The sequence below is a fragment of the Carettochelys insculpta genome, chromosome 25 (assembly GCF_033958435.1).
Source record: "Carettochelys insculpta isolate YL-2023 chromosome 25, ASM3395843v1, whole genome shotgun sequence".
Taxonomy (NCBI): Eukaryota; Metazoa; Chordata; order Testudines; family Carettochelyidae; genus Carettochelys; species Carettochelys insculpta.
In genome coordinates, this window is record NC_134161.1 from 17,225,909 (window position 1) to 17,240,039 (window position 14,131).

A 14,131-nucleotide genomic window follows, 5' to 3' on the forward strand; every position below is an offset into this window, starting at 1 on the left:
TTGGGTCAAGCGGGATCTTTTCCACCACCTCCTCTCGCTAGCTCCTGGCACGCAGGCAAAGCTGCATGCGGTCGTTGAGCTGGTGGCTGCCCAGAGCCACGCACAGGCCCTCTGAACAACGCTGCTTCCCTGGGCAGTACTGCCGCCAAATGTGGTGAACGAGCTGCAGCCAGCACTGCTTCCTCCACGCAGCTGGGCTTCGTCCAAGCACCGGGGGAAGATGAACGGTTCGGTGTAGTCCAGGAGGGTTGGAACTGGGGTCACACATGAAGAGGCTCCTATCAGCCCCTCAGCTGGACAGAAAAGCTAAAGATCTGCTCGCTAACCTGTCCTGGACCAAACCGAATGGTTCTCCTCGGGCCAAGTCGGGGCCTCTGATCTGCAGTTCTTCTTGAAACAGGCCTAACGAGGTGCAAATTGCTCTACGGTCTGAGGGGACCTCAGACCACAAGTGGATGGGGCCCCTCGACACTGAGCCGCCAGGCTGCCGTAGCCCCATTGGACATGTGGCAGAAGTGAGTGGATGAATGTTACACAAGGCCTTGTGGCAGGTGGTACGGAGGTGGGTTCTAGCCCAACCACTTTCCCAACTCACAGGGCGAACAAAGCTATTTTCAAGCCATCAGCATCATCACGGTCCCAGAGACACCAGTAAGAGTCCTCGTTAACATTTAACACGCTAAGCAGGCATACCGATCCTGCTCCGAACGTCACACACTGGGGTGATACAGGCACCAGCGTAGGCGCTGCAGCTCCAGCAGATTACACCAGTGAGAATGACGGGCGACAAGCGGTGTTTTGGCCACAGCTGCTCTGAGTTATGCATGTTGAGATTTGTAGCTCTAGCTGCACAGAGCGTGCAGGGGCAGGTCTGTCTTACAACGTACTACAGCTCCTCTCACCTTCCCCAAGTGGATCTGACACAAGGACCCTGCAGCCTGCTCACAAGGCTCCTGGGAACTTCCACTATGAATGCAGGACCTTTGGGACCACCGGTGTTCTGGCTTGTCTCCCTGGGGTCTGCCCCCATGGCAGGACACGATCCCACTCTCTGTGCATGCCCTGGGCTAGGGTCCCAGCACCCTTGATGGGCCAGCGCACCTCCCCTGCACAGTGCTGTTCTCAGTGCCTGCCTGGCAGGTCCCAGGGAATCAGGATTCCCCTTGGGACTGTTCAGCAGCTTGCCTGCTGGGCCAGTCATTGGCGGTCAGGGAGCCTGCCCAGGAAGGGCGTGCTGGCTGTAAAGGGGCTTGCTATGGCCATGCTGAGTGTCTACTGTTTTGCAAATCGGTTTCCAGGTCTGTGCCCAGCTTATCTGGGCAGTGCTGTTTGCATGGGTGGGTTTGGGTGGAAGTGGCAGGCTCCATTTTTTGCAGCACTGTTAATTATTAACCAGCCCAATGCACTTACTTCCTGGCTCTGGGAACCAGCCTTCCCCTCTCAGAATGACCCCACTGCAGGCCCCTCCATGCTGCATGGGCAGACCAGGGCCCATCCCTGCAGCCAGGACCGTCCCCAGGGCCCTCCATGCTGCATGGGCAGACCAGGGCCCATCCTTCAAGCCAGGTGTTTCCTCTGGGGCTCCTGCCTCCCCAGCCACTCCACAAGGATGCTGCCCCTTCCCCAGGGAGCCCGCCCCTGCAGAGGGGGCCCCAGGCTGGGCCACGGAGCCGTCAGTGGGCTGAAAGGGGGTGGGGGGCATAGGAGCGTGGTCAGTGCTGTGCAGTATGAGGTGGGCAGAGGCCGCCCCTGCGTGAGTCAGAGCGTCACGCCTGTTTGCGTTAGCCGAGGTGTGAGATAACGCGCAGGCAGGCTTTATGGGCAGTCTCAGCCCCACGCAGACCGGCGCCAGCAGCCAGAGACAACATGGCTGGGACGCGGCTCGGCTGCTTGGCTTTGGCCTTCACCGCGCTCTTTGGTGAGTGGCCGTTGGCTTTTCCTGAGTGTGGATGTCGCCCTGGGCTTGCCGGGGTTCCTGGCTGTGCCGTGTGCGGTGCTGGGCTCCAGCCCTGGCAGCAGCGTCAGCTGGCTTGACCTGGCCAGTGTCGCTGGAAGGCTCGGCAGCAGGGTGCAATGTGGAACTCCTCAGCACACGCCTGCAGCTTGGGGAAGGTTTGCAGGGCTGGCGACCCCACCACTTCCCTGGGATGCCTGCCTGGGGGCCTCGTTACCCGGCCTCTAGCAACATGCAGCTACCACCGTCCGGCCCAGGACACTGCAGCCAGAGCAGGGCCGGCCTCCCGGTCACCGCCCCTGCACCCGCCGCTGGGGAGTGCTTGGTCGCCCACAGTGCAGCGGCTGTGGACCGTCTCCCTCAGGGTTGCGGTTACGTCATCTCTTCCGCCCTTTGTGAGACGGTTTAAATCTGGGACGCCAAAGGGCCCAGGCCAGCCAGGCCCCGGTGGCCAGAGCTGGGATCTCCCCAGCTACCCCTACTGGGCATCGCCTACAGGCCCCACCGCAGGGCTGCCTTCTGCTTCCAAGGCCTTGTGGGCCAGCCACAGCCAAGTCTCCCAAACTGCGGTGCGCGCTGGGCAGAGCCGAGCCCTGGGGAGCCCCAAGGAAGGCAGAAGGGTCCAGCCTCGCTTTGATACAGAAGGCTGAGTACAAAGTTTGTTTTACGTATAAAAAGTTGGAGGGTGACAGAAAATTGGAGAATTGGGCCAAAGCAATCGGCTGTGGGGGAACAAGGACACGTGCAGAGTCCTGCACAGGGGATGGAAGAGCCCCAGGCGCTGTTACAGGCTGGGTGTCAGCTGGGTGAGTAGCAGTGCAGCAGAAAAGGAGCTGGGGATTACAGTGGCTGGGAGGCTGGCTCGGGGTGGAGAAGAGCAGTGGCACAGTAGGAGCACTTCCAGCAGAGCGAGAGAAGCTCTTCCTCCCCTTCGCTCAGCACTGGTGAGGCCACAGCTGGAACACCGTGCCCAGTTCTGGACCCCCCATTACAGGAAGGATGTGGGTGCGTTGGAGCGGGTCCAGCGGAGGGCAACCAAAATGATTATGGGGCTGGAGCTCATGATCTGTGAGGAGAGGCTGAGGGACTTGGGCTGGTTTAGTCTGTAGAAGAGAAGACTGGGGTGATTTAATAGCAGCCTTCACCTTCCTGGCGGTGGGGCTCCAAAGAGGATGGCGAGCGGCTGTTCTCAGCGGTGGCGGGTGGCAGAACCCGGAGCAGTGCTCTGAAGTTACAGAGGGGGAAGTGTAGGTTGGGTATTAGGAACAGCTGTTTCCCCAGGTGGGTGGTGAAGCACTGGAATGTGTTACCTAGAGAGGAGGTGGAATCTCCATCCCTAGAGGTTTTTTTAAGTCCCGACTTGACAAAGCCCTGGCTGGGGTGATTTCGTTGGGGTGGTTCCTGTTTTGCGCAGGGGGCTGGACTCAGTGACCTCCTGAAGTCTCTTGTAGCCTTAGGTGTCTATGAGTCTATGAAATTAGTTTTCCCTTTTGCTAAAAGAAATGACCTTTTTTAATGAACACACTGAACAGCTCTAACTGATTAATTTAAAATAATGTCTCTGTTTTACTTGCATGTCACTATGTGGTAATTTGGAATGATTGCTTTACGAAGGCTTGAGAGTCTATTTAAAATATAAACATCACCTTAAAACACTAATGAAGAAAATGTAAAAGAGAAGAGCTGCAGTTAATGTATTCAGCAGGGCATCTGGCTTGCCCTTATGGCAAAGTTTTTGGACCTAAATCTCTGCTCAGACTCCATTTAGCATTTGCTGCAGTTCAACAAAGTGGAGAGTGAAAGGAGGAAAACCGCGGTTCCTGGGCACAGAAGCTCGCCCTCCCCACCACTGGTCCCTTGTTTGTGACTGGCATCGAGGTGTATGAGGGTCAGGCCCAAGGCCCTGTGGGCCAGGCAGTGCACAAACAGGGAGAGATGAGCCCTGCCCCATGGGCCCCTGTTCTCACAGTCAGGCCTGGCGGCCTGGGCCAGGCTGGCTCCTGTTGTGCTAGACCCCAGCAGCAAGGTGGCTGCAGTCAGAAGGACAAGCTGGGGCATGCACCATGGAAGGGAGGCTGTCCCGGAGCAATCCCGTAAGCTGAGTGCGTTAGCAGCTGTGAGAGGGGGTCTTAGCCCCCAGCCCCCACAGGTCTCAGTTTGACCCAGCCTCCAGGCATTCTGGCAGCCACCAGCTGGAAGGAGAACAAGCGGTGGGGGCTGGGGTGGGGGCGGATACTTGTATAGCTCCAGGAGGCTGGTGTCAGGAATGGGGGGGGCTGGGGGGGGATACTTGTATAGCTCCAGGAGGCTGGTGTCAGGAATGGGGTGGGGGTGGGGGGGTGATACTTGTAAAGCTCCAGGAGGCTGGTGTCAGGAATGGGGGGGGCTGGGGGGGGATACTTGTATAGCTCCAGGAGGCTGGTGTCAGGAATGGGGTGGGGGTGGGGGGGTGATACTTGTAAAGCTCCAGGAGGCTGGTGTCAGGAATGGGGTGGGGGTGGGGGGGTGATACTTGTATAGCTCCAGGAGGCTGGTGTCAGGAATGGGGGGGGCTGGGGGGGGATACTTGTATAGCTCCAGGAGGCTGGTGTCAGGAATGGGGGCGGGGGGCTGGGGGGGGTGATACTTGTATAGCTCCAGGAGGCTGGTGTCAGGAATGCGGGGGTGGGAGGGTGATACTTGTATAGCTCCAGGAGGCTGGTGTCAGGAGTCGGGGGGGGGGGTACGACGGACACGGGCCCAGCAGCGTTCCCCATAAGCAGAGCGCTCGGGCAGCTGCCCTGGGGAGATTCAGGTGCCACCCAGCTCATTAGCAGAGCGCCCCCAGCCAGCAAGGTGCATTGCTAGTGGTGGTGCACCTCTGTACATGCCTCGGTGCGCAGAACAGCATTGATGCTGCCCCAGATGGAAACAATTAGAGGGTGCCCTAGTGCTGAGGGCCATGAGGGGCACAGGGTTGCCCCAGGCTGGGCCTTCTGGCGGAGCGACAGCAAGAGGCAGCAGTACAGTGCTGGGGCAGACGAGGGAGCTGTGCTCTGGAGCGCTGTGGGGGTCAGGCCGGGAGGCTGGCGGTGGCGGGGATCCAGGGCAGGGCAGGGTGAGAGCAGCGTGCAGGAAGGCAGTCTTAGTGGCAGCCTTTGCAACGCTGGGGGGCAGGGAGGCTGCAGCCGGGGGCTGGGGAGCTGGGACCGAGCGGTTCTCTCTGCCGCAGGTGCAGGGCTGTGCGTGGAGGTGACGGTGCCGCAGGAGCCTGTCATGCCACAGCGTGGCTCTAGCGTGGAGCTGCCTTGTCACTACACAACCTCGGTGGACAAGAACTTCATGCTGGAGTGGCGGTTTGCACCCGGCTCCGCAGCACCTGAGCAGGGGCAGCAGGTGAGGAGGCTGGGCTCGGGGGCAGGGTGGGGAGGTTGCATCAGGGCCTGGGGGAGCTACCTCTGAAATCCTGCTGAGCCTTAGATCACGCCAATGACGATTCCTGTACCCTAATCCCCCGGCCACTGGTCATACACACCCTGCCCCAACGGCTGGGCCGCGCCCTAAGTCTTCACAGCTGCACTCAGGCTGTGGTGCAGTTAACACTGCTGGACCTGAGCCCCCAGCCTGGACTATTTGTGGTGCCTGGGCACTTCCAGCCCATGTAACTCACCGCCTAGCTGGGTGCTCTGCATAGGGCCTGCGTGGTGCTGTGTGTTCCCCTGGGATGTGCCATGTCTGGACTGGTGGGGGGTTGGGCGTTGCCCTGGGTTGCCCCGGGTATGGCCTGGGCGGGGTTGGGCGTTGCCCTGGGTTGCCCCGGGTACGGGGCAGCCCGGGCCGTGTGTTCTGTAGGGAGATTGTACACCTTGGTGGGTCCAGGGTCATTGCGCACCCTTTTCATGCGCCTGTGCGCACTCTTACTGCGGTGTGTGGGGCCCTCTCTGGCGCCTCTCTGCCAGGTCTGCGTGCCCGGCACAAGCTGGTCTGTGTCTCGGCCGGCTCTCTGCACCCCCAGATTTCCTCTCCCACATTGTTTAGTAGCACTCGCTCCCTCTTCTGTCCCTGGTGAATCTGCCACGCCCTGGGCGCCCCTGCGCACAAGCCCTAATCCCCCCAGGGCCAGCTGCCGAAATTGCTGCAGCTTTCACCTTCACTACCCCCTGCAGCCTTGAGCTTTGCAAGGAGACGCAGGGCCAACCAGAGGTCTGGTTGTGGTGCATGACGCTCCAGCACCTCCCTGGGCCCAGCATTCACCGGGTCGGCATCGGACACAGTCCTGGGTTCTGGGGGGCCCCCAGCCAGCAGTCTTCTCTCCCAGCAGATCCTCTACTTCACTAATGGCAAGCTGTACACGCCCGGCTCCCAGGCTGCACGGCTCCGTCTCCTGCACGACCCTCCCACCATGGGCGAAGCGACCCTCCAGCTGGAAAACGTCCGGGCCTCGGACAGCGGCACCTACATCTGCGAGGTGAACAACCCACCGGACTTCTACGGCAGCAGCTCAGGGTCCATCCGCCTCACCGTACTGAGTGAGTCAGGCGCTGCTGCTGGTGGGCACCTGCTCTGTGCAGGGCCTGCTGGGCTGGGCCCTTGGGGTCCTTCTGGCCAGGCCCTGCGTCCCTGGCCGGGGCTTGCTCCAGGTCCCTGGGTCCCAGCTGTAAGCGGGAGCTGGACTGGCTTGGGCAGTGCCAGAGAGGAGTGCGCGTTACAGGGTTTCCGCGCGCTGGCCTGTGCTCAGCGCTCGGGCACTGCAGCAAGAAGGACTGTGCAGGGCACTAGCGGGTGGCAGAGAGAAGACCGAGTCAGAGGGGTGGTGGACATGGGGCGATGAACCGCAGACACGGTGGCTGCAGAGAGCTCCCAGCAGGGCTCGAACAGCAGTGGGCAGTGGTGCAGGGGAGACCCTGAGCGGCTGGCAGAGCCAAGTGGGCGTCCAGGTGCCATGCTGCACCATGGTCCCACGTGTGCGCCTAGCCCAGAACCCCACTGTTTCCTCCTCTCCTCCCCTACACAGTGCCTCCGTCGACCCCTGTTTGCAAAGTGACCGAGAGCGCCCACGTTGGGGGCGAGGCCACGCTGACCTGCAGCTCCGTGGAGGGGGTGCCTGCCCCCATTTACACCTGGTCACGGCTGGACTCCAAGTCTGCCCTGCCCTTAGCCAACATGGTGCTTGGTAGGTGGAGCACGGCGCCCTCCGGGAGAGACACGGGAAGTCCCACTGATGGACCGGGGGTGAACTGACGGGGTCCATCCTGTCTGCTTCTGCTAACACCAACTCTGAGGCTTCAGATCCACCCCCACTCATGAGCCCTCCCTCCTGCCCAGCCCCACAGCTGCTCCCTGGCAGCCTCTTCCACACACTGCACCGTGACTCCCCCATTTTTGCTCCCAGCTTGACCCCCCAAAAGAGTCAATCTGGCCGGGGGGGAGCCCTGAAGCTCAGTCCCCCTCCTGGAGCATGAGGGGAGTGGGGTGTCTCAGTCGGGGGCTGCAGCAGTGAGGCTCTTGGGGGGATTTGTCTCACCTATATGTGGCCCCCCGACTGACTTTTCTGTGGGTTAGTGGCCCCGCCCCAACCCCTTCCCCCACCCTGCCACCCCCTGCTCCGGGGAAGGTGCAGAAAGGGGCTGGTCAGTTGCACACAGCTGTCCAGGCCTGGGGAGGAGTCTTTCTGCCCCGACAGATGAGTTTGTCTGAAGTGTGGCGATGCACCCCTTGAGAGTTCGGGAATAACCAGCTCATCCTAAATGCTAGGTACAAATTTAATGTTGCCCTCCTGTGAGAGTGTGAATTCCAGAGGCCCTTGTGGCCAGCCACAGCCTGGAGTAACTGTAGCTCTCAGGATCAAAGGGAATCGTTTAGAAACTAGGAAAAAGGGCTAGGGCCCTGTGCCACAAACTCTGGTGTATTGTGATACGTGGAGTCACAGCTCTGGTGGTCAGAAGGCACTGCATGACTCAGAGAACACTTCTGTAAATGACAGGCCGAGTTCCACACAGCTCCAGGGTCAGCCGTGTTCACCACGACACACACACACACGTGCGCGCGCGCGCGCTCTCGTATGCATGCATCATAGCCTGCAAGTAAACACACTGCAGCTTGCACCGTCCAGCCCCTGAGCCGGGTCATGGACTTACATGCCCGTGGTGAGCAGAGACGACTCATTTCAGTATGAGTTTGCAGGATCAGACCTTTCATCTGAACCGTATAAACTCATTCTGCAATGCTATTTGCAGTGTCCATTGCCTACCAGTAGGTTGCACCTGTGGCTCAGTTTCAGCGGCAATGCCATGCCCTGGTCTGCTTGAATGTATGCTCATGTCCCAGCTAGATGGGGTAGAGGAGCTAAGTTTCAGAGGGGCAGCCATGTTCCTCTGTATCCGCAAAAACAACAAGTCCTGGGGCACCTTATAGGCTAGCAGAGATTTCGGCGCATGAGCTTTCGTGGGCAAAGACCCACTTCGTCTGATGCTGCTGCTCAGCTTGGGAGCAGTGGTTTTGCTCTTCCCCGCGGTTTCTTCCAGCGAGTTTGGACCAAACTAACTCTTTGGACTAAATCTTAATGACCAGCCCCACAGGAGGCTAGACGCCGGACCTCCTCCTCTTCAAAGCCCACTGGCCCCACTGAGTCCTTTTCAAGAGTGGCTGATCAAGCCTGACTCTGCTGGCAGACACTGGGCCAGCAGCTGGGTGAGAGTTCCTGGCCCTCTTCCTCTCATGTTTTCACAGTCACGGGCAAAATAAATTTTGTTCTGTGCACTGACGCATGTGCAGATGTGCACCACCCAAAGAAACACACACTGCCCACCCCAACCCAGAGCATGGCCGTGTGCCCGTCAGACATGCTGCCCCATGCAGGCGGGTGTGTGCGCTCTGCCCCACGTCACTTCTCCGGCTGCCCGTGAGCCAAGGGACCTGTCCAGGTGCCGCCAGCACTACGCATGAGCCTGTTGTTTTCTCCTTAAAGATGAACGCACCGGGAAGCTGCAGCTGACAAACCTCTCGCTGGCGTTCTCGGGGACCTACCAGTGTGTGGCCTCCAACCAGTTCGGCCACGCCAGCTGCCAGGTGACGATCAGCGTGTCAGGTGAGGAGTCCACCCTGGATCGGTGTGCCCAGGGATTGCAGCCCACACCTCCTCTGCAATGTGCTGCTGCTGCTGCCTCGCCCAGTAGGCTGGAGCACTGCCAGGGCACAGGGCGCACGGGCCCAGCACAGGCATTCCAAAAAAGTCTTTCCCATAGCAACAAAAGCCCTCCCCCAGCGTCCCAGCTATTGCAGGACTGCAGGCAGGGGACAGCCCGGAGCCAGCTGTGCCCGCAGAGGCGTAGCTGCTGGCTCGCTGCATGCACCTAGGATTGGGCCTTGCCCACTCAGAAGTGCAGTCCAGACTCGGCTGTTTGCACCTCTCTTGCCATGTGGAATCAGTGGTTGGTGTGGCCCAGCCCCCCGCTCAGCTGCCAGGCTCAGGTCTACCTGGGTTTCAGACTATGCTTGGACATGCACGTCCTCCCCCGTGTGCATGCAGCGAGCCAGCAGCTACGCCTCTGCGGGCACAGCTGGCTCCGGGCTGTCCCCTGCCTGCAGTCCTGCAATAGCTGGGACGCTGGGGGAGGGCTTTTGTTGCTATGGGAAAGACTTTTTTGGAAAGCTGCTGGGGTTTTGCAGCAGCTTTTCACCATGGCAACCTGTTAACATCACACAGCCTTGGCTGAGTCGATGAAGGTAAATGATCCAGTCCACCAGGGAGTGGACAGCAGGAGCATCCCTAGTGCTTACGGCCCAGATTGCCGAGCACAGCCACGGGAGAGCTGCCCCTGCTAAGGAAGGCCAGGTTCCCTGCGCTGGCTGGCCCTATCAGCCCCTGCAGTGGGCTGTTTCCAGCTCTGCCTGGGCCTCCTCCCTACTGCCTTCTGCCGGTCTCTCCAGTGAGCTTACTGGGCGCCTGGTTGTTTGCAAGTGCAGCCTCACCCTGCTGGGGCTCAGGGCCTCCCCCAGTCCCTGACCCCACCCCCTTGGCTTCTGTGTCCCCATCCGCCACCTCCCCAGTTCCCAGCTAAGCTGCTCTCCCACCTGTGGCTGCGTCCCCACAGGCGCTGCAGAAGCCGGCGTGGTGGCAGGAGTGGTGATAGGTGTGCTGCTGGTGCTCTTCCTGCTCGGGGCGGCTGGGCTCTACCTCTTCTGGTACAGAAGGAAGGACAAGAAGGACTCCCAATGCGCGTACACCGGGAACGACATCAGGTTAGAGCCTGTCCCGTGCCTGACGTGCCCAGCCTGTTCCGTGACCCTGCACGGAGCAGTCCACATTGGGGCCGCGTGGCCAGGGTGTGGCCGGCATTCACAGCAGCAGCTGTGGGAGCCTGTCCAACCAGGCTCCTTTGCAGCTCTTCCAGGAAAGGCACCAGCCCCAGAGCCCCACTGGGCAAAATCCACCCAGAGCTGCATCAGCGCAAATGGCCCCCCCACCAACTTGCTTTGCCCTGGCCTTGGGGCAGGGGAGCGCCGGCAGCGCTCAGCCTCTGACAGGGATGCGAGTGGACGCTCGGCTCAGTGGTCGGTGCGGTTTGGTGTCCTCCAGAGCCTGCCCTGCAGCAGCCCTGAACAGAGCACAGCTGAGCCGGGACAGGTTTAGCCCAAGGAGCAAAGGCTCCTTCTGGCCACGCCCACCTTCTCCCTCCTGCTCCCAGCAGCTGGTCGTCTTTGGGCAGCTGCGGGAACCGACCCTCCCAGGCTCACTGCCCGCAGCACAGGCGTGGGGCTCTGCCGCCAGTGGGGCTTTGTGCAGCTGTCATGAAGTTGGGAGGGGTTCCCAGGCCCTGCCCTCCAACCCACAGGCAGACGGGACTCTCACCCAGCAGGGGGATTATGGGGCGACAGGGACACAGCGTAGAACAGACTTGTCAGCACAGGGACCAGAAGCCGTCAGCACCATCCACTTTGGGGAGAGGGGCCCAGAGGGGTCCCCGAGCTGGGCCCTGGCCCCCTTCCTCCTCCTTCAGCCAGCCCAGTTCAAACCAGCCAGGTCCCACCTCTAGCCTCTGGCCTCTTTCTTGGGGAAGAAAGGGGTCACCTGGCTACCTGGGTTACAAGGAGCAGGGAGGGCCATTGCCTACGTGTGAGAAGTCAAACTCCCCTCACCACTGTGCACTCATGCAGTGCCTAGGGAAACTGAGGCACCCCCCCTGGTGTTACCACAGGACAGTAGGAGCCACATGCAGCCAGACCAGAGGAATAAAACCCTCCCACCCCACTTGGGCCCAGCAGCTTACACCTCAGGAAGGTCTGGGAGGAGAATTGGACGAGAGGCCATGTGACCTGGCATTGAAGCTGAAGAATCAGAGGCTGCAATTGCATGGCCTCCCACAGGCTAGAGGCTTGCACTGGGCTGGCCAATGTGCTGCGCCATGGCAGGGCGGATGGGGTGGCCGATGGGGGTCATGGGTTTGGGATCTGATGGAGTGAAGGGGGTTCCTGGGGGCGGGAGGCTGGAGTGCCCCCACCAGGCACAGGTGCTCAGAGCAGTTTGTTACAGGGACATAGGGCCCCGGCCCCAGCCCCAGCCGGTGTCAGCCATGCTCCCTGACACTGGTGTAGCTTTGCCAGTTGACATCACGGTGAGTTCCCTGCTTGCCTGCAGGGAGGATGCCACTGCCCCTGGGATCTCGGACACCTCCTTGCAGAGACGAGCCAGCGACCCCGGGAGCCGCTTCCTGGATCAGCCAGCCTCGAGGCCAGAGTCTGCCAGCACCACCAAATCCAGAATCAACATTGTCGTGTGAGCGGGCAAGCCTGGCTCCCACACAGCTCAGGCCCCCACTGGGCTTGTATAGGTGACTCTTTATGAAAGCTAACTGGGGGGTTTTTTGGTCTCCTGTTGGCTGGGGGGCAGGGGGCAACCAGGCCAGGACCTCTCTCAAACAGCCTGTCACTGGGCCCTTCCCCTGGGCTGTCCTGCATTGGGCCGTAGCCCAGTCGGCAAACCCTTGCACCCTGACTTGCCGACACCACGAGGTGTTAGCCTTGCCAAATCACTGGCCTCTGATTGGCTGTGTCACATTGCCTCCAGTGGCCTCTGCTCTGACTGGTGCCAGCAGGCCAGCCTCAGGGAAAGTTGCACCCTGGCCGGCTTGCATTTTGGCACCCTCCATCATGCTCTGGCCCCGCCCCCCCCCCCAGATCTGCCTGGGCTCTCCCACTGCTGTGCCCACATCACCCTCTGGGCCCCGCTGCCTTCCCCAGTTCAGCCCTGGCCCACCGAAGCACTGGCTAGGCAACCTGCTGGCTGGGTGCCTGGCTCTGAGGGGAAGCAGCCACGCAGGAGGGAAGGAAGCTGGCGATACTGCATTGTGGTGCCTGGAGGTTGGTAGGTGGCTCAATGTGGGTTTCCCACTGTCACACAGGAGCTTGTGGATCTGTGGCACCCTGTCGCTACTTGGCTCACTGGGTGCTAGCTCAGATGGTAGGGGTGTGGGGGGGAGCAGAGCAGAGCAGCTTTTTTACTATAATTATTTCCAGGGGACATTTGGGCACCTGAAAACTCAAGGTTTTGTTTTGTTCTTCAGAAAACTTGGACATTAGCTATTGATTTTTTTTACACACACACACACACACACACACACACACAGAGAGAGAGAGAGAGAGATTTCCATGGATAATAATAAAACACTAGAGCTGGAAGGGACCTCAGGAGGTCATTGAGTCCAGTTCCCGCCCTCTTGGCAGGACCGAGCACCGTCTGGACCATCCGTGACAGGTGTCTGTCTAACCTGCTCTGAAATATCTCTGGTGATGGAGACTCCACAAACTCCCTAGTCAATTTATTCCTTACGGCCAACCTAAACCGCCCTTGCTGCAGTTTAAGCCCATTGCTCCTTGTCCTGTCCTCAGAGTTTAAGGAGATCGATTTTTCTCCCTCCTCCCTGTAGCACTATTTTAGGTACTTGAGAAGTGCCAGCATGTCCCTTCTCAGGCTTCTCTTTTCTAAGCTAAACAAGCCCAGTTCTCCCAGTCTTCCCCCATCGCTCATGATCTCTAGACCTTTCATCATTCTTGTTGCTCTTCTCTGGACCACCTCCAATTTCTCCACATTCTTCCTGACATGTGCGGCTGCGCTGGACACAATCCTCCAACTGAGGCCTAAACAGCACAGCGTGGAGTGGAAGAATTACTTGTCAGGTCTCGTTCTCAACACGCTTGTTAACGCATCCCCGAATTGTGTTGGCTTTTTTGCAACAGTGGCACCCTGCTGCCTCACATTTAGCTTAGCCAGAAAATGCAGGAAGGTCTCCCCCCCACACCCCGCTTAAGAACGTGATGGAATCAAAGTTCAGTGATATGAGCTTGGGAAATGGCCTTGTTACAAACACACTAGCGACTGAACAGTTACATCATTAGGACAGTTCCTCTGTGTCTCGATGTGATGGTGACATTCGGTGGTTTCTGCTGTTTTGTTGTAACCATGGTGGCACCAGGATGAGAGCCACTAGCTGGGGAGGGAGTTAACTCACATCAGGCAGGGCTGCTCCCAGCCCCAGCTGCACACCCTCTCGTGCCCTCAGCCCCTGTCCCATGTCAGGTCCCCCCAGGGGCTCTGCCAGCCCAGCCCCCTGCTCCCTCATGGCTGCTCCCTTGAGCCCTCAGCCCACCCCTGCTGCTGTTCTCGCCCCAGAGCACCTGGTGTGTTGCTCCAGCCTTGAGCGCCTGGTGCTGGTGGTACGGAGCAGGGTTGATGCAACCAGAAAGCTGCAGGCTGGAGCAGCAAGGCCCTGGCAGTCATCCCCACCCCTCCCTGCACACTGGCTTGCAGCCAGCCTGGGCTGTGCACTCCTGGGCCCAGTGGCCTTGCTCTTCGCTGGCAGCCGCACATCGCACTGGGGCTGAGCTGGGCACCTCCAGGCATCCCGAGAAATGCCTCAGCCGGGGCTCATGGGGCTCTGCAGTGGGGATGTGCATCCTGCCCCCGTTCACCAGCCACCTCCCCCCTGTGCTTTGGAGGGCTCCAGCCAGGCCCTGCCAGACCCAGCACTGCGCTGACCCCATGTGTGTTAGCAGAGGTGGGCCCTGGGGAGCTGGTGGCACTGCCTCAGGCAGCCATGCCAGGGCAGGGGAAGGAGCAGCAGTGAGGACCAAGCATCATTAACCCTTTAACTCCCATCCTGCTCGTCTCACACCCCCACCCCCACCCCCGGCCCACATGCT

At 60.0% G+C, this 14,131-nt stretch overlaps 1 protein-coding gene across 1 annotated transcript; it reads left to right on the top strand.

Moving 5' to 3' along the window:
* Window positions 1-5,188: 5,188 nt before the first annotated feature.
* On the top strand, window positions 5,189-13,131 carry VSIG2 (V-set and immunoglobulin domain containing 2). The gene is made up of 6 exons (XM_074977161.1): window positions 5,189-5,329; window positions 6,255-6,462; window positions 6,948-7,106; window positions 8,901-9,020; window positions 10,027-10,174; window positions 11,571-13,131. Exons 1-6 carry the CDS (start codon window positions 5,210-5,212, stop codon window positions 11,710-11,712), a joined length of 897 nt encoding a protein of 298 aa, XP_074833262.1. The 5' UTR covers window positions 5,189-5,209; the 3' UTR covers window positions 11,713-13,131.
* The last annotated feature ends 1,000 nt before the right edge of the window (window positions 13,132-14,131 follow it).

Bases quoted from the DNA above. Each gene is read 5' to 3' on its own strand.
- VSIG2 (XM_074977161.1), top strand. From the start codon at position 5,210: ATGCCACAGCGTGGCTCTAGCGTGGAGCTGCCTTGTCACTACACAACC. The intron at 7,107-8,900 runs GTAGGTGGAGCA...TTCTCCTTAAAG, and splicing joins CTTAGCCAACATGGTGCTTG to ATGAACGCACCGGGAAGCTG. The intron at 9,021-10,026 runs GTGAGGAGTCCA...GCGTCCCCACAG, and splicing joins GGTGACGATCAGCGTGTCAG to GCGCTGCAGAAGCCGGCGTG.